General features: G+C 47.3%; 1 protein-coding gene and 1 pseudogene across 4 annotated transcripts in view; one reads left to right on the top strand and one right to left on the bottom strand.

Annotated features, from left to right (window-relative positions):
• The window catches only part of DPF3 (double PHD fingers 3), a 245,745-nt gene that overhangs the window by 148,333 nt on the left and 73,480 nt on the right, over positions 1 to 23,932 (top strand). For all 4 annotated transcript variants that reach the window (XM_054691432.1, XM_054691433.1, XM_054691439.1 and 1 more), the window contains one exon: positions 3,795 to 3,873. In XM_054691432.1, the coding sequence (XP_054547407.1) occupies positions 3,795 to 3,873 (79 nt within the window). The remainder of the gene's footprint in view (positions 1 to 3,794; positions 3,874 to 23,932) is intronic.
• On the bottom strand, positions 9,000 to 23,758 carry LOC119239519 (40S ribosomal protein S6-like; annotated as a pseudogene).

Raw genomic sequence — 23,932 nt, 5'->3', positions numbered from 1 at the left:
GAATCCTGGTTGAGCGTCTTTTAGTTGCATAAAACTCGACGGTTAAGCAGAGCTGGGATCTATTTGAAAAGCTGCTGGGCTGTTCCACATTTGAACAATTTTTGAAGATTCAAACCTCAGGCAGTATAAGAAAATGGTAGAGTTTTAGGGTTGGGAAAGAGTAAGGAACCAAGGCAACGTCTAGCATCCACTTTTCCACTGTGTCTTCTCTCACACAACTGCCTTTCCTATTTCTCTCTGCATATGGCCTGATATTGAGGCTTGATTTAATTGGTTTCTGGCTCAACTGGCATTTATTAAACATTTCTTAATCCAAGTATATGGGAGGTAGAATCTCATTGGCTAACCTTGCGTTAGGTGTCTACTCCTGGGTCAGCCAACTAGCTGTGGCCAGTGGGGCAGCACCATGTAGGATCATGGTCTCCAAGACCTACCAGTGTGTGAATGGGAGGTGGAGTATGTTGGGCAGTTCTCAGGGAGGACTGATGTCTTTTGGACAGTCTACTTAAAAGTTTTCTATGACAGAGTCTAGAAAGCTATGTCCTGCTTCTTCTAGTGGCTCTGTGACTAGAGCAGTCACAAATCCCCTTTAAACCTATTTCATCCAATGCCAACTGGGAATCAGAGCATTCCTTGGCCTAACTCAGGGCATCATAGGAATTAATTAATATATACAAAAGAGCTTTGGATGCTTTCTGCCCAGTATAGTGCTAAGTGTTGGGGGTTCATAATAGAGAATGAGATACCATCTTTGTTCTCAAGGACCTTTGAAATAAATTGAGGAGAAAATACTAATAGTCATGATGCAATTAGAAAGCAGTAGACTTCTGACTGTGCACTAAATGCAGTAAGGGACAGAGAGCAATCAACATGGGCAAGGAGGGGAAATGATTATTGAGCACGTCCTGTGGATAGAGCACTGTCCTCTGTGGTTTCACACACCCTTTGCTCTAACAGCCTCAAAAGCTCTGTGATAGAGGTGTTGCTTCGTCCATTTTATAGCTGAGAAAATTAAAGAAGTAACTTGTCCAAAGATACATGGCTAGTGTTTAATCCTGTGTCCATCTTTAATTCTGATGCTCTTTTTTTACTCCTCCGTGTGACAAGAGAAAGATTCTTGGAGAAGTGGGAAGTGGCAGACTAGCGCATGGACAGAGGAGAGGCTGGCCCATGATAGGGATGGACAGAAACAAACATGTTGTCATAACATGAGCATGCGGTGGCCCTGGTGGACTCCACCAAGTTTCCGTGAAAGTGTCCTTGGGACTTAGGTGGCAATGAGTGAATGAATGAATGTGTGAATGAATGAATGACCCTGGGTTCCCTGTCCTTCATTTGTTTTATCTGATTCATCTGGGAGTTGTGCAGGATGGATTGGGGAGGGCAATACAGAGGTAGAAGCCCGGCTGGCGGGTTCTTTGAGGAGTTCAGAAGTCAATTGATGAATTCCTTGATTCAGATGTGGAATAGAAGGGAAATGCCCACGATGACCTTTGAAGGAGAAATGATAGCACTTGAATATAGAGCATGAAGGAGAAAAAGTGACGGTGATTGACGCACTGACCTACTGATTGATCCATTTATTCAGCAAACGTTTATTAAATGCTTCCTCAGTGACTGGCCCTGTGCCAGGTTTTGAATATAGTGGTGGCCCAAGTAGACATGTTCTCTACCCTTATGTGGGGAGATGCATGTGTAATATAATGTCAGATGATGCCAAGTGCTGTGATGAAATGTAAAGGAGGGAAAGAGAACAGGTAGGGGGCATGAGTGGAAATAATTGGTCAGGGGATGGGGGCTTCTCTGAGGAGGTGACATTTCAGCAAGACAAGTAGGAGCCCGAGTTTCAAAGCTGGAATATTCCAGGAGACTGAGAGAATAGTCACACAAAGAATCCTTTGCTGATCCCCTCAAGGTCCTGTGACCGTGACTCTCATTTTGCAGTTGAGGAAACTGAGGTGCAGGGAGAGTGTGGGCACATGCAGTCAGCCTTGCAGAGTGAGATTAAACCCTGGCTCTCAGCGGCCCCCCCATCCGCTGGTGGCTCCCCCCCAAAAGTCCTTGTGCTTCCAGCCCCACACATCTCCTCCTTTTCTCCCAGCAGTATTTTTAGTCCCTCAGAGCCCCTTCCCTGAGTTGGTTGTTGCCTCCATCATTCTGCTTGACTTGCTTTCCACCTGCTTCCAGGCGGCTGTGACAGGGCCTTGGGCTGCACCCGTCAAGCTGTCCCTGGCTTCACTGTGGGGGCGTGCGTGTGGGGTGAGGGCAGCTGGGGGTGACCACCCTTGGTGTCGTGGTGTTGCTGGCAGGTGGCCTGTCAGTGGCTCGGGGTGACTGCTAGCGCCTCACAGCTCTCTCCTCAGGTCAAGTCTGAGTCATGAAGGTGAAAGGAGGGGGCTGCTGGCTCTTGCCTGCAGGGCTGGGGGTGGGGAGGCAAAGAGAGAAAGACCAGTGGGAGGAGGGACAGAGCAAGGTAGAATTTTGTAATAGGTATTAGAGAGAGACAAGCTGAGGAGGTGGTAGAGGTGGTAGGTTGGCAGGTGGTGTTGATGGTGGGGTGTGTGTGTGTGTGTGTGTGTGTGTGTGTGTGTGTGTGTATTATCGCTGGCCTGGGTGCAGGCCTTCCCACTGTGAAGTCCTCAGTGAGTATGTGTGAGTGTATGTGTCAGTGTGAGTGTGTGTGAGAACATCTTGGGCCTTTTGACTGTGAGGTCCCGAGGGAGACTTTTCCAGGCCGGACCCCTGAGGCTGCTCCATTGACCCTGCACTCCATTTTGCTGCCATATTTTATTTCTTATCTGTGGTATCTTTCTCTCTGTCCCCAAAGACCCTAGCAGGCCTTTTCCTGGGTTGGGAGTTGACTGCACTTCACTACCAGAGAATGACCTAAAGGAGACAAGGTGTTACACACGTGACCAGTGTGGGACTTACAAAGGTTTAAAAATAAACCTTGCTGATTTCTCATAGCCACTATCCTGGGGCTGCAGAGCTACCAGCTTCTTCTCTGGCTGGTCTTTGCTCTTCATGAAGGTAGAGCTCTTTCCACCCCCCCACCCCAGGCTACACCGACCATTTCTAGAGATGTGTTCAGGCTGTTGGGATCAGGAGTGCAGCCCCAGGAAACTGTGAGGTGTCAAGCTCTGTGTTGCTGGCGGAGGCCCGAGGAAGACCACAGAGGAGGCCTTGGCTGAAGCCTTTCGCTATGGGGTAGGCCAAGTGGGGCAGGGGACTTTCCACATGGCCAGATTCATGCCTTGGACCTGGATGACTCGAGTGACTTGAGGGGAGCTCTGCACAGGGGAGCTGTGTGATGACTGCACTGTTTGCTCCCAACACACTCAACAGATGGTCAGCCAAGGGGAGTGGGCTTGGCATCTTCACGTGGTGTCAGTGCAGCTAGAAGGCCTGGAAGCTGGAGGAGTGGAGTGTGTGTGTGTGTATGTATGTGTGTGAACTTGGTACAGGCTTTGGAGTCAGACTGTCCTGCTCTGTGTTGGTAGCTGAGCCTCTTGGGGCAAGCTGCTTAACTTCTCTGGTGCTCCAATCTCCTTTTCTGTAAAATAACAGTAGTACCAACCTCTGAGATACTCCAGGTGTATAGAGGGGTGACCTGAAGCAAGTTACCTAGCCTCTCAGCGCCTTACTCTTCTCACCTATAGAATGGGGTCGTTATTGGCACTGCTGCAGATTGAACGAGGAGAAACAGGGGAAGGCTCAGGGTCTCACAGGGCGCATGTGCTGAAACTGTAGTGATTGTCATAATAACAATTGTCCCTGTGCCTGTGTCTCTCCAGGCCCGTGGCTCTGCAGGTGGCAGGAGGAGGCACGATGCCGCCTCCCAGGAAGACCACGACAAACCCTACGTCTGTGACAGTAAGTACAGATGTGCCTTCCTTCCCTGGCCCTGCCCCACCCCCTGCTCTTCCCTGGCTGCCAGCCCCCAGCCTCAGGCTCACAGGTGGCTCCGCTGGGGTCTGCACCGCTGTTCCCATGCCTGCTGCCCTCACCACCTCCTCTTGCTGCTGCTACTGTTCCCTGCATTTCTGCATGAGGGAGAAGCAAGTCGGGGAGGCCTTTGGTGCCCTGCTCCTCTCTCTGGCAGTGCCCTCCTTTGTGGCTTTTCTCCGACTCTCTTTACTTTGTCTCCATAAGATTCATCCTCTATTTCTTTCTCTATTTCAGAGAGTTACAAACAAAAGCATAACTCAAAATCCTCCGACAAAGGTACTTGGCTGCTGTGACTTTTCATTTGTTTCCCTTTCAGTTTCTCTGTCTCTGTCTCTCTCTGTCCTGTCCTGGGTAGGGCAAATTATGAATCTCTGATGATGACTTAGGTTCATACATGGCCCTCAGTCCATCTCCAGCTCTTCTTGCTTGCTTCCGAAATGTCTTCTGCAGGGCGGGCAGGCAGCGGGCGGTCCTGCGCAGACCTTCAGCTGTGGAGGGATGGCCGCCGCGCCAGCGAGTTGCTTTCCCACCTGCCAGAGCGCCGTTGGTGGGGGTGAAAATCTTGTCCTAGTTCCCTTCTCACTGTAGCGGGCTCATCTGCTCATTCCATGGTGAGGACAGCCCCCAAAGCCGCCTTCCCTGCCCCTCTTCTCCTCTCTGAGGTCGCAGGGGGCTGCAGCGAGAGGACCAGTGACACCGCCGAGGCAGGACCCTGCACAGTGGCACCTCGGGGTCATGCCCGTCTTGCCAGTGTCTGTGTCTCTGAGAAAGCAGAGCCTGGAAAAGGTGGGCACAGGACATCTGGGTGATGTCCCCCCCTTCACTAGCCTCTTTTGACGTCGAAAAGTTGTTCTGTGCTTTGTTGCCAACTCCATGACCCTCTTTTGGTTGCTTAATACACCGTGCAGGTGACACTCCTGAGTGGGCGCCTGGAGGTGACATCTCCATCCCAAAGCCATTCTGTTCCAGGAGTAAGAGGGAGCAGAGCGTGGGGTCTTGGCCATATCAGGAGGCGGCTGCTTGTGTCTGGGTCTAACTTCCTTAACGTGGTTCAGTTTTGTTCTGATGCATCAAACCTAAGCATGTTAGCCCTTGGAGGCTGGTTCTGGGTGGTGAGGGCCCCGGAGACCCCGTGGAGCAGCCACCGGCTGTGCCTCTGGCTGGAGCAGATACCTTGGGAATGCTCACAGCTACTTCAGAACTGGGACAGTGGCCCTTGATTTGTCTTTTAAACAGCTTTATTTTCATGATGTGATTGTCTGCTACCGTAGATAGTGCTGTTGTAGATGCACCATCTCTGCCGCTCTCCTTGGATTCTCAGCCAATAATAATTCTTCATATTCTCAGACACACCCGTGCGCCCTCCTTCACCCAAGCTCACGTCCTGCCTTCGCTCCTTTGCCTCTGACGTCTGCCTTCATTCTCATTATCTCCACAAAGCTCCCTTTACGGATGTCTCCCTCTTGCCTGCTCCCCTCTTTATATACAAAGTGCTTGCATCACGGCCTCTCCCCCATATTCCTGTGGCTTTGTTTAGGGGGAACTTAGTGCCATTTGCTATTTCCTGTTCCCCTCCCCACAGGCTCTCTTCCTCCTCCTGTTTACCATGTGCTACTTGGGAGTCTTGATGGCAGGCCCGATGTTGGCTTTCTGGAAGTCTCAGCCACTGATTTCTTGGCTCTGCCTGCTCCAGTGCTGCCTCCCTCTTCCTCCCTTGGTGGAGCAAGATCCCCTGTAGATTGCCCTTCTCTGTTCTGGCTCTCTTAGGAAATTGTATGGCTGCTCAGTGATTAATAGATTTATTTTTATCTGGTGCCCTTCAGATATGTGATCCTTTGGGATAGAAATGACCTTTGGAGAGGTCATGAGGCCCATCCCTCCACCCTTGAACTGAGCAAGGAATGCTTTTAATAATCTCTAATGCATCCTAAGTAGAGAGGTGTCTGGTCACCTCCTGGAATGTCCCCTGGGATGGTGTTACCATCAGCTGCCCTTTCTTCCATGTCTCCAACTGTGCTTTTGAGTGATTGTTTTCTCCTTAATAGGAGCTGAGAGTTTCCCCTCCTATGGACCCTTTATCTTTGGTGCCTCTTTTCCTAATAAGTAGGCATAGTCAGCATTTTGTCTGTTATGGAGGCCCTCTTAACATCCCTGGATTCTTAGCTTACTCAATGCCACATCCCATAATCTCTGTGGTGGCTTGCTGTGAAGTCCCTTCCAGGTTTATATTTAAGACCAGCACTCCCAGTGGAAGTTATGCCAAGGCCAAGTGTCTCAGAGAGTAACAGACACATTTCCTTGTTTATTTTACACATCAGCTCTTAGCACAACCCAAGTGTAGAGAATAGACATATTGGGCCACCCCACGGCACTGTGTACCATCTCACTAACTTCCACACAGTGCCTGCCCTGATCCCCATGTTAGTGCCTCTCCAGGTATGTGTTCTTTTCTACTTATGCATTTGATGATTCCTTCTTCCATAAATCACTCTACATTTGGCACTTTGGGGTTTCAATAAAGAGATATAATAATATGTGACTTCAATATATAGGATTCAATAAAGGCAAATTTAAAGACATTGACCAGTACTTAAATTTCATTGTCCACGCAGTCACAATCCTTGCCATTTTTGTATCATATATGGTTTGATTTGCATAATCCCCATTCCATCTTTCCCATTATTTATGATAAAATTAGGCCACCGTGGACCCTAGCACCTCCTTCTGGGTTTATATGGAGAAGCTATAGCTATTTTTCAGATGTGATTGTATTTAACCCTTCCCAGTATTTGTTCTTAAATACAGTTGTCTTACTATGTTTAGTCCAAGCTTCCCTTTCAAGATGGGTGGTTGAAATATTATCCAGCTGCTAATGTAGGTGATGGATAGTTTGTCTGTTGCCTTTCACTCAGCCATTGAATTTATTCCCTCCCAGAGAACTATTAAATCATCTGGACATAATTTATTTTTCACCCAATCCATGGTATGTGTGTAGATGAATACTTGATTTTCTAGCAAGTAACCAATCTCCATTAATTATTCTGATGTTTACCAAGTTTAGGATGAGAGTTTTGTCTCTTCTCTTTTGATTTCTTGCTGAAGGAGAGGTGTTCATTACCCACAAGCAAAGCAACAACATGGCTTTGTAGGGAAGTTGTCAGAGTTGGTCAGAGTCAACATGGACAACCTGCACAGAGATAACCTAAATGTTTGTTAAAATGTGGGTTCCCTGGCCTCCCCACAGAAGCTCTGCATCAGGACCACTGCAGGCAGGCTGAGGAACCTGCATTTTTGAGAATTCCACAGGGGGCATTTATGAACACTGACTTTTGAGACCATGGTCCACTTCATTCAAATGCAAAGAGTTAAGGTCTCTGACTGCTCAGCCTTTTTATTATTCCCTGCTTTTTATGTCTGGAATTTCTAGAGTCTCCAGGCATTCTCCAGGCCGGGTGCCATTGGTTTGCACCACTGTTTTACTTGGTCTCTTTAGAATTTTTCCTTTCCAGTTCTTTCAGCATTGATATAAATCTCAGCAGTCTAATATTAAATGTAGCAAACCAACACTTGACTTTAATTTACTTAATAAGTTTAAATCCTAACAGTATCATTAGCTAAACTTTAGAGGTGGGACGGTACCTGGGGATAGATACCTGAAAGGAATCGTTGGGTTGAATGACTGGGGTGTTTTAAAAATCATTTGAAATTGCCTCTTCTCTTCCTAACCTGCTCCCTACCCCAATTTTCTGTTAGCACCATTGGGCCAGGCTTCTGATGAGACTCCCACTTTTCCATTTTCTATTTCAAGGAGCATCATAGGAAAGAAGGGTGGTGGTGGTGGGGGGGTGATACTCAGGGAGAGGGAGAATGTTTTGTCTCCAAGCATTAGTTATTTTAGGAGGAACAAATTACCTATTTGCTCTTTTGCTGGACACAGTGGAAATGATTTGTGAGTTTTTTTCCCTCCTTTTTGGTGTTTTCTTTGAAAATTAACAAAAATTTAAATTTAATTTTATTGTGGAGTGTATACATGGTATAAGATCTACCCTCAACAAATTTTAAAGTCTACAGTACAATGACATACAGCAGATCTCTAACTCTTATTCATCTTGCTTGACAGAAACTCTATGCCTGTTGGCCAACAGCTTCCTATCTCCCCCTCTCCACGAGCCCTTGGCAAGCACCACCCCATCTTTGATTCTATGAATTTGACTATTTTAGATAGTTCATAGAAGTGGAGTCACGTGGTATTTGTTTTTCCTTGATGGCTTTATTTCACTTTTCCTCATTTTAAAGGCTGGATAGTACTCCACTGTATGTACACACCGCATTTTCTTTATCCATTCATCCATTGATGGACCTTAAGGTGGTTTCCTTATTGTGAACAGTGCTGCAGTGAACACGGGAGTGCTAATATCTCTTTGAGATCCTGATTTCAATTCTTTTGGGTAAATATCCAAAAGTGGGATTATTGGATCATAATGGTAATTTTTAGTTTGAATTTTTGGAGGAGTCTCCATGCTGTTTTCCAAAGCAGCTGCACCATTTTGCATTTCTACCAACAGTGTGCCAGGTCTCCAGTTTCTCCACATCCTCACCAACACTTACCTTCTGTTCCTAGCTTTTCATGATCATAGAGATAATACCTGCTAATAGGGGCTTACAGTGTGTACAGCACTGTCTTAAGCTTTTCTTTTTTTTTTTTTAAACTTTTTTTTAAAGATTTATTTATTTATTTATACAAGCACTGGGTACAGTCAGAAGCACAGGAGGGTGAGAGAATTCACCGAGCCAGAGCGGGGAGCAGAGCAGGCAGAAGGACCAAAGTACACTGCTGAGGGGAGCAGCGGGCGGCAGGAGAGGTCTGCGGGCCATGTGGGACCCTCCTCTGGTGGCCGGGGAGCAGCCGGGGAGCAGCCGGGGATCGAACTGGCGCTGTAGAGGCTGCGGGCAGCTTTGCAACCCAGCGCTCAACCGCTGCGCCACCAGAGAGGCCCAAGCTTTTCTTTTTTTGATATCTGGTCTTATTTATTTGTTACTTTCAGAAAATCTCATTTTTGACTGGACTCAGACTTAGAGATGAAAGTTCTCAAAGAAGACAGCCTCTGCCCCTTGGCAGTCTATCCTGGAGGTTTCCTTTGGCCTCCTTCATTCTCTAGGCCCAAAGTTCAGCAGACACTGAAGCTTCTTCATTGCTTTTCTCAGTGTGCTGTTTCTTCAGAGAATGTTTGTATTGGGACCCTGTGGAGTAACAAGACTTGAGCCTTGGGTGCTTTGGTCCTAGATTTCTTTGATTACGGGCTTTCGTATAACATACTGTCAGCTTCTGCTTATTTAGAGAGGTTGAGAGATTCGCAGATTCTGCCAGCTCTTTTGGGCCCCAGGCGACCAGGCACAGCAGTATCAGCAAATCCAGGAATAGCCTTCTCCCCTTTTCCTACAACGACAGAGCTGAGAATGCTCAGATTGGAACCCACAATGCATCCCTGAAAAGTTTTGCATGTTCTTTCTCCAGGCCTCCTTGATCTATCCCAGGAGTGCCTCTTGTAGCAGGAGAACCCACCCATAGGTCAGGACTCCCCACTTCACGGGGAAACCTAGCCTGTGGTTTCCACCACTGATTCAGACCATATAACCCTTCCATTCTTCACTAGCACCAACTTCTGTGGTGCTATCTTCTCATAAAAGATATGGAGTTTCTATTCCTTCCCTGCTTCAGTGAGTTTCTGGCAGCAGGTGTCTGGGAGAGACGTTTAGCTTTATGTTCAAGCAGCCGACCACCTCTGAGGTGCCGCGAAAAAGGGACTGTTTAAGCATTTTACATTTGCTGGTTTTGTAAATCCTCATTTTCATCTTTTTTTTTTTTTTATAAATTTTTATTTATTTATTTGTTTATTTGTTTTGTTTATACATGCACTGGGTACAGTCAGAAGCACGGGAGGGTGAGAGAATTCACCAGAGCCAGAGCGGGGAGCAGAGCAGGCAGAAGGACCGAAGCACACTGCTGAGGGGAGCAGCAGGCGGCAGGAGAGGTCTGCGCGCCATGTGGGACCCTCCTCCGGTGGCCAGGGAGCAGCCGGGGATCGAACCGGCGCCGCAGAGGCCGCGGGCAGCTTCGCAACCCAGCGCTCAACCGCTGCGCCACCAGGGAGCCCCCTCATTTTCATCTTAAGAGGCACAAACAATTGATCTCACTATACTGTGAAAAAACTGAGGCTCAGGGGGTAAAGGGACTTGTTCAGGGTCACACAAATAGTTGATGCTAAATCTGGTTTCTCTGACCTGGAGCTGATGTCCCTACACAAGCTGCTGGTTATATATGCCCTCCTACTCTGGAGTTGGGCTTTCCTGAAAGCTGAGGAAAAAATATGCTTTAAAAATGGATGAATCAAGACACACATCTTGTTTGAGAGGTGCGACCCTGTCCACTGTTGACAGACAGCTTCCGGCTGTCAGATGAACAGGCTGGACCCAGATAGTAATTAGACCTGCAGTGGAATGGAGTAGATAATATAATTTTGAACCTTTTAAATTTAAATTTACTAAAATCATATCTCCCCTCTCCCCAAGTAAACTGGGGCATTTGGATGGATTAATGACAAAAGGCAAACAGACTCAATGGAGGCCCTTATGGGAGTGTGACTCACCTCTGAGTTATGTCTGGTATTCTCACTTCAAGAGTGAGTCCTCCCAACTCAACCTCCATATCAGCAAGAACTTTGTTCCTCATCACCCTTACCCCACAGACACGTATTTTCAACTGTGACCTGTGACTGAAAATGTGGCCACTTCACAATGCTGTCTCCCTTCTAGAGGTCCTGTGGGGGTATATCTATGTATAGTTGGGGCAGTATCAGAATAGGGTCTGTGGTCCTTCTAGAATTTTGTGCTTCTTGATGGTGGCCTACTGGAGGGAGGGCTACAGGCCAAGAGTCTAGTCCTGATTCTACCCCTCAGTGGCTACAGTTTCTCTGTTGTCAGTGGGGGTTGGGGGGGCTTCTTTTGTTTCCAGACTTCCCCGATCAGCACACCTTCTCTACACTGGGCTCCTTTCTTCCTAGGCAGCTGTTTAACAGTGAGGATCTTTGGCTGGGAGATAAGATGTTGGACCAGTGGGTATCAAGCAGACTGCCAGGCTCGGCCTACAAATCCCTGTGGTGGATGGAGCAGTGCATGCCCGTAGCTACAACTTGCAGCAGAGGCAGCTCCAGAACACCTGCCTGGCCTTAGCCTCCTTAAATTTACTCTGGTTTCCCCATACCCGAATGCACAGGGAGAATCAGTCTTATTAAAAATGTTTTTGAGGGCACTGGGGCCCCACATTCTCTGAGGCTCATGTGCTTTTAGCTTCCAGCGGCAGTGGAAAAGGCAATACTGCGGCCTTCAGGCTGGCTGCCCTTGTCGCTGAAGGGAAGCCAGGCTCATCACTCAGTTGTCTCAGCTATTATCTTGCAGGTCCTTGATGAGGAGTGGAAGGGGAGGGGTGGGAAAGGCGCTGGGCCCCAGAAACTTGATTTGTGGAGCAGGGCCCATGGCCTGGGATTGATCCCTGGGGATTGAGTGTATTTGTTACAGCAGAGCTGGGCCTGTTTAAATATTTAAATGCCATCGTGTGTCATGGACACAGGTTGCAGTGTCCTGGCAGGACTGGCCTGAGGCAGGAGAGGGGCTGAAGTTTCCCTCTGATACCTCATAAGCGTACCCCTCTTCTTTCTTTGCTCCTCCAGCCTGCTCTGCCCCTTGTTTGACCCTTGCCCCCCTCAAGAATCTTATCTGTTGAGCACCAACCTAGCTTTGCCTTTTTTGGGCTGTAACCCGCAGCCTCTTGAGTTATTTTCTCATCCCTTCTGAACCTTATTCTCAGCTGGCTGTTACTTGATGCAAACTTTGTGGCAAATAATTCCTCTGAAAACATCGATCACCAATGATAGGTACTTTTAGATGTTCTTTTTATTTTTTGAAACTATTTTTTCCCATGGAAATAATATAGGTTCACTGCAGAAAAGTCTGAAATTATAGATATGCAAAAAGGGAACTATAAAAATCACTCTTAGTCTTCTTACTCCTCAGAGATAACTTACATTTTGTTGTGTTGTGGATTATTTTAGGATTATCTCGCTCTGTCTCTGTCCACACAAAACCCCAGTAAATGACAGATGCCATTTTAACCATCTCCTGTTCACCAATATGTAACACACATCTCCCCAAGTCTTAGGGCCACGCGGTGCTCCCTTATATGGACATGTCCCTATTACCACAGTCAATCGCTGGGCCTTTCATTTGTGGCTCTTTCATCTGATGGATCTTTAGACACTTAAAAATTTGTTCACTATTGAAAACAACATAGCAGCTGTCTCTTCAAGTGTGAGTTTCCTAGACGCTTGGTGGTGTGGGCACAGGGCCTGGTGCACAGCCTTTGGTTTCTCTAATTTCACTCCATGGTGAGGGTGTGAGGAAGTAGGCAGCAAGGTCACTGCTGTTCAGGTCAGAGAGACCTGGGTGGAGAAGACCGTTCAGGTCAGAGAAGACCTGGGTGCAATGACTGGAGTGAGGAGGCTGAGATCAAATTGTGGTTCTGTCGCTGATTATCTGGGACTTGGAGAAAATCAAGGTCTGCTGGAGTCTGCATTTCCTCAGACGTGAAGCGGGTGATGCGTGCTTGGGAAAGCTACATCTCAGCGTGTATGTGAAGATGTTTGCCCATGGTGTGTGCTTAATGAATGTTTTTTCCACTGTTCCCTTTTCCTTATTCCCTCCGTCTCTGTCATGGACACACAGTGTCCCAGCAGGATGAGGGTGATAACACCACCAAGTAAGGATTCAGGGGAGGGAGTGGTCTTGTGTGTGTGTGTTTGTGTGCATGCGTGCCGGGTCCTTCTCTAGGAAGCTGACAGGTCCTCAGTGAGTGTGTATTGAGTTGACTTTAGTGCCCAGGCGTGGTGGGGGGTGACGATTTATGTGGTAATAATAATAATGGCAGAATTTGTTGATTTATATTATAGCCTGGGGTGTTCTATGGTTTTCATCTATATTCATTCTTTAACTCACAAAAGTGCCATGAGCTAGTTGCTATGGTCATGTCCATCCCATAGATAGGGAAACTAGGAAGAAGAGGGATTAACTTTCCTGAGGTCACACAGTGAATGAGTGGCAGAGCCAGGATTTGCTCCCAGTCAGCAATCTCTCTCTCCTCACCTCCAACCTCCCGCCAGCCCATCTCTCCTTTCCCTCCCCCTAGTCACCCATCTCTTCCCAGAACCTGCCTACCTTCCATATTCCTTTACTTAGGCTACCTCTCTCATCATATGGTCAGTCTATCAGTTGGTCGATCTATTCCTTCAAGCTGGACTGTGTGCCTTCCAAGGTGAAGGACCAGTCATGTTCAAGTTGCATCCTAGTTCCAGTCCCATGGTTGCTCCCATAATGTAGAGGGATGTGGGATGTATGTACCAGCACAGAATAGACCAGTTTGGCCAAGGCAGTGCATTTGGGTGGGGAGATTGGAATGTGTAAGGTCGGACAAGGACTGCAGGAAACACCAGGCTGAATTGCTCAGAGATTGGCCTACATAGTCAATGGTGAATCATGACAATTCTGGAGACATCTCCGGAAAGGCTAATCTGTAGGATTAGCTGTTCAGGGGAGAAAGTCTGAAGTCTGATGGCCGAGAGGAGCCTTTTCCAAGTACCGTGGAGAAGACACAAAGTCTGAATGGTGGTAACAGCAGGAATGAGGTGGATGGGCAAATAAGAGAGTTTATGAGAGAAAAATCCATCGAACCTGGCAGAGGGTGGAAGCATGGGGTATAAGAGAGAGGGAGGTGGCCATGATGACTTGAGGTCTTGATACTGAGTAGTGGAGACATGAAGGGGTTAAACAAGAATATTCTAGTGCTGGAGGTAGTTTTGGGAGTGATGAAACTTTGACAATTGAGTTTGTGGAAATGGCGGGACAGCAGGCAGAGAAGTCTAACAGATGCTGATGGACATTTGCTTCTCCAAAGTTATGAGGTGTTTATAGCGATGTTGCAGGTGGTGGGTGTCTGCCTCAGGTAAGGGTCAGTGAAACGCACTAGGTAGGCTGGGCTCACACATGACACCTGCTTTGCATCTGAGCTGCATTTCTATGAAACAGTCATCCAGGGACCCACACAGGGCCAGGTGTCTGGGGCCGTCACACCTTGGTCATGGTTTTGAATTTTTGCTTTTCTCTGTTTATCTTCCCCAGAAATGTTGACAATTATATTTATTATTTAAATTATTATTAATGCAAGATTAAAAATTAAATTTTACTCCATAAGCTAATTAAGGACGTGCTAAGTTGGACACAATACGATAGTCAAAGACCCTTTTCCCACGAGGGATGATGATTGGAAGAATATGGGTTTCAAGTAAGAAGGTCAGGACTTGAATCTTTGCTCTATTGCTTCCTTGCCATGACCTTGGGCAAATCACAAAATCTTGTTGAATCTTGGTTTCTTTTCTGTCAAGTGAGGATTGTAAGATTAACCTTATAGAGTTTCCAAGAGGGTTGAATGAGACACATGTAAAAACAATTAGCTCACTGCTTGGTTCATAGAGGTGCTCAATAAATATTTATTTTCTTTATACCAAATCAAGAAAGGGTACTTATTTCACACTGAGGTTGGGTTCCAGTGTGATCTGTGGACAGACTGCTGAAGTTGTCAGGTACCAGGGAGGCAATTGAATGAAATCCAATGAATGATCAAAACTAGCAAATGTTTTGTTGAATATTTGTTCTGCTGAGGCACTGGACTGAGCACCTTACATGAATAAACACATCCAGTTCTCACAACAGCTGTAAGGACAAACTATTTTTATCCCTATTTTACAGACTCAGAAACTGAGGTTTGCAAGTCACACACTGACCAGGAAGGCTGAGCCCAGAATTCTGTTCCCTGACTTCTCTGCAGGGCAGGAAAGAGTCCCACATATAATGCTTCATTTTGGGGAGTCCCTGCATTTCTCAGCTGCGTATCCAGAATGAGATATTTTAAAATGAAAATTTTGTTGGTTATCTCCATTTTTCAACTGACACTCATATTCACATACATTAAATTCCAAAATCCCCTGAATGCACACCTTCGAGGAAGATCTAGGACTTTTTGATCCCTGGCATCTGATAGACCTGTCTCTGGGCTCCCGCCTGCTATATGTCAGTGCCAGGGCCTCAGGAATGGTTCTCAAAAATCAAGACCTCACACCCCACCCCTATTCCAGCTGCCTGTGTTTCTGTCCAGAATAATTCAATTTAAAATAAGCATTCAGGGTGGCTTGAAGGAAGGCAGCTGCAGATTGCCTTGCTGGGGTGAGAGAGGCATAGGTAACTCCTGGGCGTCCCAGAGGGATGACACACAGGAGACATACAGGCATCAGAGACATACAGGCACCTAGAGAAAAGGGTCATGAAGTGCTATAATGGCCTTAGATGTCACCTGATCAAGCCCCATGGTTAACACATGGGGAATCCAAGGCTTAGTGAGATGTGGGCTTTATCCAAGAGTGCGCAGTACATTAGCATCAGAGGCAGGCTGGACCCCAGAGCTGCAGAGGGCCGCCCATTCCCCTGGCCTCTGGGCTCCAGTGGGGGTGTGTGTGGAGAAACCCACCTGGGTGTGAGGAGCCATGGGCTTGCCCAACAGGAGCATCTTGGTGCCTAATTGTTGCAGAACCTGGACCAACTTGAAGTCTCCACTTTATTACATGAGCTCAGTAGTTACCATGTGCTCTTTTTTTTGTTTTACAATGAAAATTATATTAAAATTTTTATATAGTCTCACACACTTGGCAAAAATACTCAAAGAAACTATACCTCAGTGTTACCATTTGCTCTTGAGACACCTGTATATTTAAAATAATTGTAGGGATTAAACTGCTCCTTGAGTATACAAGTCTGAGCTGGTGGCTTTTTGAACTATCCCTGGGTTCTGTCCTAAGCTGAGTCACGTCAGGTCTTCTCTCACTTGGGGCCTCTCCCCACCTGGGGAGATCAGTGGTAGGCGTTTCTCCAGCCCCAGATGGTTCTGCATAGAGAGGGTGGAGGGTTAAGGGGAAGATGTGGGGAGCCCCAAACGTCTATGAACCAGTCTAAGGGGTGAGCAGGGAGTGAGCTTCCTGCTATGGCCCCAGCAGGCATAAGGTTCCATTCAGAAGGGCTAGATGGGGAGAATTTGGTGACAGGATGATTATGGGGGTGTGGGTAGCATAAGCTGACCAAGGAGAAGGAGGGGGAAGCATGCCTCATCCTGATCCCAAGGATCCCTCATGATTCCTGGGAGTCTCCTCCCCCAAGAGGCTTAGCCCCTGCACCACAGGCTGCCTGAGTAGGGAACAGTAGGGTACAGAGTCTCATCTTCCCTCTTCTCAGCCTCCATTCTCCTGCCAGTGCTCCCTGCTGGCCATACTGCCAGAAGCAGAGGACTGGACCTGGAGCTCAGCTCCAGGCACTAGGAGGGATACAAATCCGGTGCCAGACTAGTGCAGGCCAGGGGCTTTAAAGCCAGATGGGCCTGAGTTCAGATTTGGGCTCTGCCATTTAGAGAGTTGCTTCAAGTCCCTCAGACTCAATTTCCTCAGCTATAAAATGGGGAGCTGTTGTGAGATTCAGGGTCAGAATGTGTGCCCCTCTGACAGTCTGTGTGGGGTGCCTCGGTGGCGTGGGCTGATGACAGGCGCTGCAGAGGTGGTTTGAGGCGGGTGAGCTGCGGTGACTCGAGGGAAGTGAGTTCTAAGCGTTGTCCGTAAGTGCCACAGGGCAGAGCTGGGAATGAGAGGCGGCCAGGTGCCTCCCAAGGCCCAGGCTTTGTCTCTGGGACGCTCATCCCGTAATTGCTTTCAGTCACTGCTTTCAGTCTCTCGGAAACCACTGGCTCAGATACCCACTGCGTGCTCCAAGTTGGGCTGATGAAAATGTGCCAGAGTCATTAAGTTATCAGTGGGGAAGGCGGCCGCTTCTCCCCGGCAGGAAGGATTCTGCTGTCTGCTGCAGCCGCTTTGTTCACACAAACTGCCCCTGACTCTCGCCTCCTCCTTCCTTCCTCCTGCTTTCCCTCCCCCTCCCCCTGCCATTTCTCCCCCCAAGGGGCAAGTGGGGTAGGGCTGGCGTGGGGGACATGCTGTAAATATTCTGGGGCAACACTGAAGGCATTCATAACTCCAGACAGGAGTCCCGCCTGGAGAATCCAGCTCTGGGTTGGGAAGTGGGCAAACACTATTTCTGCAGCTTGACAGATGGATCCGCCCCAGGGGAAGGAGAGAGAGGCAGGCAAGCTGGACCTTCCTTATTGTCACAGCCATTCCGCTCCATGTGTGCTGTGCCAGGAACACAAAATCCAGGTGCATGCTTGCCAAGGTGAAAAGGAGGACCTTAGGTTGTGCACAGGCAGGCTCGACTGGTCCCAGGGGTGGTGGCTTCAGAAGTGCCTGACGCAAAGGAGCTTGCCCTAGGGAAGGAGACTGGAATGGGAGGATGGGGGCACAGCCCTCTTTGAATGCTTCAGCAGTCTTGGGGCTCTGTCTGATTCCACACGACAGATAATTCCAGAGTGAGATTGCTGACATGATAAAAGGATAGCAGATGGTTCTAATACTTTATTTTCAGAATGCATCTTTCCCGCCCTCTTTTTCTTGTTACACCATCACTCCAGACTTCAGAGGAGAAGCTGCAAGTTTGCCCCCCTCCCCACCTCCCCCTTTGGACTTTCCCCCTTTGCTGATCCACTTTGATGGCAGTGGTGATAATAACAGCTGACACTGGCTGGGACTGTGGGCCAGGCACTGTTTGAAATGTGTTCTCCCATGACCCTCATAGCTCTGAGGTAGGTATGCTGTCGCCATCACGCTCTTTTCCAGAAAGGATGCTGAAGCACAGAGAGGGGTCTTCACAAAGCCCAAGATTGCACAAGCCAGTAGCAGAATCAGGATTTGAACCCGGACAGTTCCGATCCAGCCTCCCAATTTACTCACTACAGGTCCTGCCTCTGAGGGCAGGGCAGACCCAGAAGCAGGGCCAGAGGGGCTGATGGCACTGAAGTGACCTGCTCTGGAGTGGTCTGCTCTGGCCAGAGTGCCAAGGCCACTTCATGGGGGACTTTCACTCCCAACTCATGGCTGTGGGGTCCTGTATTCACAGCAGCTGCTCTTATTTCACCAGGTTGACAGGAATAACTTGGTCCCAGATCTCCACCCCTAGCCCTCACAGGCTTCTAGGAGCTGCTACATAATTTTACAGGGCCCTGTGCCAAATGAAAATGAGGAGTTCTTTGTTCAGGAAATATTAAGGACTTCAAGATGGTGGCACCAAAACGTTCAACCAAGCATGGGACCCTTCTGAGCATGGACCCTGTCTGAAGCCGCAGATTGCTTCCCCATGAAGCTGGCCCCTAAGTGTTCAGACTGCAGGAAGATATGATTAAACAGAGAATGGGAAATGGTGCTGATTTTCCTTCTGCTATCCAGTCAAAGCAGGATTTCCAAGCCATTTCTTTCCATCTAAATGTAGCAGTCTGATACAGATGCATTTCAACCAAAATAAATCTTAAAAATCTCCTGTCCCGAGGATGAAGTCATTTGAAGGGCTGAGACTTGGGTCATAAGCTTTTTGCTGGGGTTAAGCATTGTACTCTATTATCTCCAATCCCTCCTAACCCTGCCTTCCAAACTCCACTCTTCCTCTCTCCTTCCCTTTAGCCTATTCGATGACCCGCTGTATTGGAGAACTAGCTCCACTCAGCCTCCTTGAAGCCTCAATCCCCACCCACCCCTTTCGCCCCCCAGCCTCACTGTTTTCTCCTTACACAGCCATGCTGGAAGGAAAAGCCTATGGGCTCCATCTCCACTTCCTCATTTCTGGGAACCTCCTAGCTCCCTGAAGCCTGTCTTGTCCTCCACGAGGTTGCAGATTCCCTTCCCATTAAGTAACCCCTAATTGTCAATCTGGTGCTCTCCTCGGTCCCCATCCTGCTTGACCCTTCTTAGTTATCTGACATCATTCTGTCTCTGTATCTACTCATCTGTAAAATGGGGCTGGGGGTTCCTGAGAGCAAATTTACTTGAAGCCCCAGAATGGGCCTGGCACGTGGTGTACCCTTGAGAGCTGTTGTGGTTGGGGGTGGGATTGCTGCTGTCATCTGGAATCTCTGCTCCTTCGCCTTATGTTGCTCACTCCTGTGGAAGTCTTTCCTAACAAACTTAAAAAAGAACAATCAGTTTCTCTTTCTCCACTAGACTCTTCGTATTTTGGTGTCTCCTGAGTTCTCCCCTATGTACACACCTTCCCTTTCTCTCTCCACACTCTGCTGGCTCTTTTCTCCATATCCATGCCTTCCATCACCACCTTGCCACCTCCAAAATCCACCTCTCTTTTCCAAGCTCCAGGTGTGCAAACCAAGCCCAGGATGAACTCATTTTCTTCCTTCCTTGAATCTGGGTTTCCTCCTGCATCCTTCTGTCCAAGTCAGAAACCTGGCTGTTTTTGCTGCTTCCCTTACCTGACACTAGTGCCAGCCACGAGTCTGGCCCCTTGCTGGTCACTGGGGATATAACAGGGTGCAAACAAACACACCAGGCCTGTCACGCGGCAGCTGGCGGCAGACACACATTCTGATACACAATTAGTCCTAGGAAGGTAATAAACTGGGGTCCTAATTTTAATGGGAAAGACTTCCCTGGGGAAGGACATTTGAACTGAGATCTGCAGGATGAGGAAGCATTTATCAGCTAAATTGGGGCCGGGGGACAATCTAGGCAGAGGGAAGAGCTTGTGCAAAGACTCTGTGGTAGGGGGAAAAAAACACATTTAAGAAGTAGAGGGGATAGAAGAGGAGGGGGGAGTGTGGCTGGGAGGTGGGGGGGGGGGCACGATTCCCGGCCAGGGAGGCTGTGCTAGTCTCGCTGGGCTCCTCCTCACTGCTCACGCTACCCTTCTCTTTTTTAGCTCTCTCCCATTCTGAAATCCTCATTGTTCACACATAGAAAATTAAAATACCTCCCGCCACCTTCAAATCCATCTTGTGCACCACAGTCTTAAGTGATATTTCTAAAGCATAAATCTGATTAAGTTGGCCCCCAGGATCCAGTCCTTCCCCTGGCTCCCTGTTGGCAGGATAGAGTCCTGCCCTTCTTCCTCTTTTGTTAGTCCCCTTCACCGGGGCTCTGCTGACTCGCCTGCAGTTCCCAAAAAAGTGCTGGGCAGATTGTGCTTTGGTGCCTGAGTGCCCTTGCTTTCTTTGTCTGCTCATCTTCCTGAGTGTGACTCATCCCACCTCTCCAGGGAGCTGTCTCCCACCCACTCAGGCGCTGTATTGGCCTCTCCTCTTGGCCACGCACATGCTCACGCTGGTGTTATTTGTCCTGCCTCATTCCTTGCTTTCTGACATGTGTGCTACCTTGTGAGACTGCGGACGCTGGAGGGAGGGCAGGAGGAGGGAACGCATCTCTCTTTCTCCTGCTGGGGCCACCAAACTGGGCGCATATTAAATGTCAATATTTTCTTGAAAACCTGGTGGTGAAGGAATGACCTGGCATAAGCAGGTGGTGACATGAAGCTTCACCTGGATGGCTGTGCATCCAGGGGCCTGGCAATGGGTCTGGGTCCCAAGATGGCCATGTGCTGTCTGCCTTTATTTCTAATAATCGAACACAGGCCTCGGGACTGCTTCCCTCTGCCCCAGCTGCCACCTGCAGCCATCCAGATGGCCAGGTGTATGCAGGAAGTCAGTCAAGAATGGAGTTGGTCTTCCAGTATAGTGGTTCTCAAACCAGTTGTCCATCAGAATCACCGGGAGGGTTTGTTTAAACATTTATGTTTAAACATAAATGTAAACCACAGGGCCACATGCTCGGAGTTCCTGATTGAATAGATTTGGCTTGGAGCCTGAGAATCTGCATATTTAACAAGTTCCCAGGTGAAGCTGATGGTAGTCTATGGACTACTTTTTGAGAATCTCTTTTCTGAAGAAAGGGTTTACTCTAAAAATAATTACTCACTGTGGTATTGGGGAAGGAGACACAGCAAATTCTTTGCTTGGATTTGGTTTTGTAGGACTATTTGTATGAGGTTAATGTGGATAAATGGAACAGCTTCTATACACTTACCACCTCCTCCTCCAGCTCCTGGTTTTCCCCACAAAGTGTTTCTGTGTTCATTCATCAGCTCTTCCATGAGTATGTTTTGAAGGTGTGCTCTGTCACGGCAGCATATAAGTTGATGTCGAGATGAAATCTATGTAAAACTGTCCTTTGGAGAGATCTCCAGCACAGACGTCCCTACAATCCAAGGAACTCAAAGATGGGTAGTGAGCTCCCCATCAGTGGAATTGTCCCAGGACAGGGTTCCAGAGTAATAGTGGGAATTAAGCAATTTGTTAGATAGACCAAATGATTGTAAAGATCCTGAATATTCTGTGATTAAGGAAGACAATAAAATGGCACAAATGGAGTTTTATGTAGCATATAGTGGGAGAGCTGAGGCCTCCTCCTGGAAATACGGATATTATCATCTTATTTTTAATAAACATTTATTCCTCACCAATGGTATGTTTGGTGACAAGATGAATTTATATCCAGTGACCCCATAATTTGCTGTTTATTGAGCTCAGGTCATTTTAAAAGGCTAAATAGAAAAAGCTGCAGGCTGGCCCAGAATGCATGCTGCAGGGCCTCTGAGTCAAATGGGAATTGAGATATATAATGCCATTTTTTTTTTTTTTGCAATATTTACACACACATGTGCCTGAGAAAAAGTGAGAGAGAGACTAGCCAATTGTAGGACTTGAATTTATAGTTAGTCTCTAGATTGGATTTTAGACTTTCACCTTATAAGAAAGTCTAGCCAATTGGCAGGTCCCATAATCTGAGGTTGGGGTCAAAGTCCTCTTGCAGAAGGCTCTGGGACTTATGAGGTAGCAGGGCAAGTTGAAACCCCTTGCCCCTCACTACCACTTATTGAGCATCTATTATGTGCTGGGTACTGAGTGAGATACTTTACAAATGTTATTTATAATTCTTCAAAGAAAGTAGTAATCTCATGATTTTCAGATAAAAGGTACAGAGAGAGTATTTGTCTTGTCTACTTATATCCAGCAAAAGTCCTCAATTTATGTTTGGAAGTTAATATAACCATAAAATTGAAATGTGATGAAAGTCCAAAAATTATAGACCCATCTCAAGTCTGAATATAGATGCAAAATGCAATATTAGCAAGTAGAATATAGCAGGGAATCAAATGGGCAATACTCTGACCAAAGGGAGCACATTCTAGGGAGGAGGCAGGGTCCAGTCACAGGAATCATTAGGAAATCACCATAATTCACTGTATCAGCAAACTAAGGAGCCATATATCAGCAGATGCTGAGAGGGTGGCCAATAAAATTCTCCTATAATAAAACTCTAAAAGGAATAAAAAAAACAACTTAAATTTGATGAAGATTAAAAATTAGCCATGGATATCATTCTAAAAAAGTGAAACACTGAATCCTATTTCATTAAAAGAGGAAATGCTTGTTTTTGCTATTTTTAGATATTGCCTTGGGGACTCTTATATACAGGTTAAGAAGATAAAACAGTTGGTATAAAGATGAGAAGAAAGAAATGAGGTGATCTAGTTTTGCCAATAGCTGCATAGTAGGTCCTTTGTGCTGGTTTCACTTCCTGAGGTTTTGGTTACCCATGGACAACTGTGGTCTGAAGACATCATGTAAAATAATATATTTTGAGAGAGAGAGAGAACAAACCATATCCAAAGGCCATTTATTATAGTATATTGTAATTCTCTATCTTATTATTAGTTGTTGTTAATTACTGTGCCTAACTTACAAATTAAACTTTACCATACATCTATATGTATAGGGAGAAATATAGTACATGTAGGGTTCAGTGCTATGCTCAGTTGCAGACTGGGGTCCACTGGGGGTGTTGGAACACATCTCCTGTGAATAAAGGGAAACTACCATAATACCTAAAAACACCTAAAAGCATCTAGTAAGGAAAGAAACCTGACTAGAAATAATAAAGAAATTGGGTAAGATGGTTGAAGGGCTCTTTTCTATACTTGTTGGGGTCACGCAGCCAGTCAGTTTTGGTACCAGGACATGGGATTTGAACTCAGGTGTGATGGTGAAGTCTGTGTTCCTTCCATCTTGTGGCACATTTATGCTCACGGCTATAACCCAGTCACGTGGAGGGAGAGTCTCCTAAAGCCTGTGGCCTCGGGGGTGCTGGCACATCAGTGGGGTTTGGTGTGCCAGGGAGAGGTGGCCACAGAATGGAAAGGTTAGCACAGGAGTTTTACTGGAAGACCTGCTAGTGCTTTGTGTGTATGTGGAGGGGGCAGGTGGGGAGTGAGGTAGGGGGGATGGTCTGGTCTTAAGCCATTTAGTCAGATTTCTCGTGTTCTGGGCAGCCAGCTATTGGAACTTCCTCCTTCCTTCTTCTTGGCTCCAGGATATTTCTGTTGCTTGTCTCACACTGTCCATTTGAGAGATTTGATGAGATTCTGCATGTCAGAGGCTGCCTGGGGACCATGGGTATAAGCTCTTGGTTTCCACATCTTCCAAAAATGACTCAACTTCAGGGGTTCATGGTAGAAGTGGATTTTTTGGACACAAAAATCCCTGGGTGATATGTCAAAAATACCATGCGTAGGAAGATTTTGTCCTTCAAACAGAGTCAATCACAGGGTGGAGAAAGGAGCCCTGCATGGGAATCCGGGAGCCTGGGTCTGCCACAACTAGCTGTGTGACCCCAGGCAACTCACTTAGTCTTGCTGGGCTCACTTGCCTCATCTGCGCCATGGTGTATTGGACTAGATAGACTCCCAGGCCCCTTTGACTTCAAAGGTATAATAATCATCAGCCCTTGTCTTGTCTCCAACACTGTTCAGCGTGCTTTGCACAGAGGTTAAACCATCAGAACTATCTCATGAGGTAAGTACTGTTCTCATTTTCCCTCTGAAGAAACCGAGGAGC

Source organism: Talpa occidentalis, unplaced genomic scaffold (genome assembly GCF_014898055.3).
Source record: "Talpa occidentalis isolate TD23 unplaced genomic scaffold, MPIMG_talOcc4v2.1 talOcc4.11, whole genome shotgun sequence".
Classification (NCBI taxonomy): Eukaryota; Metazoa; Chordata; class Mammalia; order Eulipotyphla; family Talpidae; genus Talpa; species Talpa occidentalis.
The sequence above is the reverse complement of the archived record's forward strand: the minus strand, read 5'-3'. Positions and strand labels throughout refer to the sequence as shown.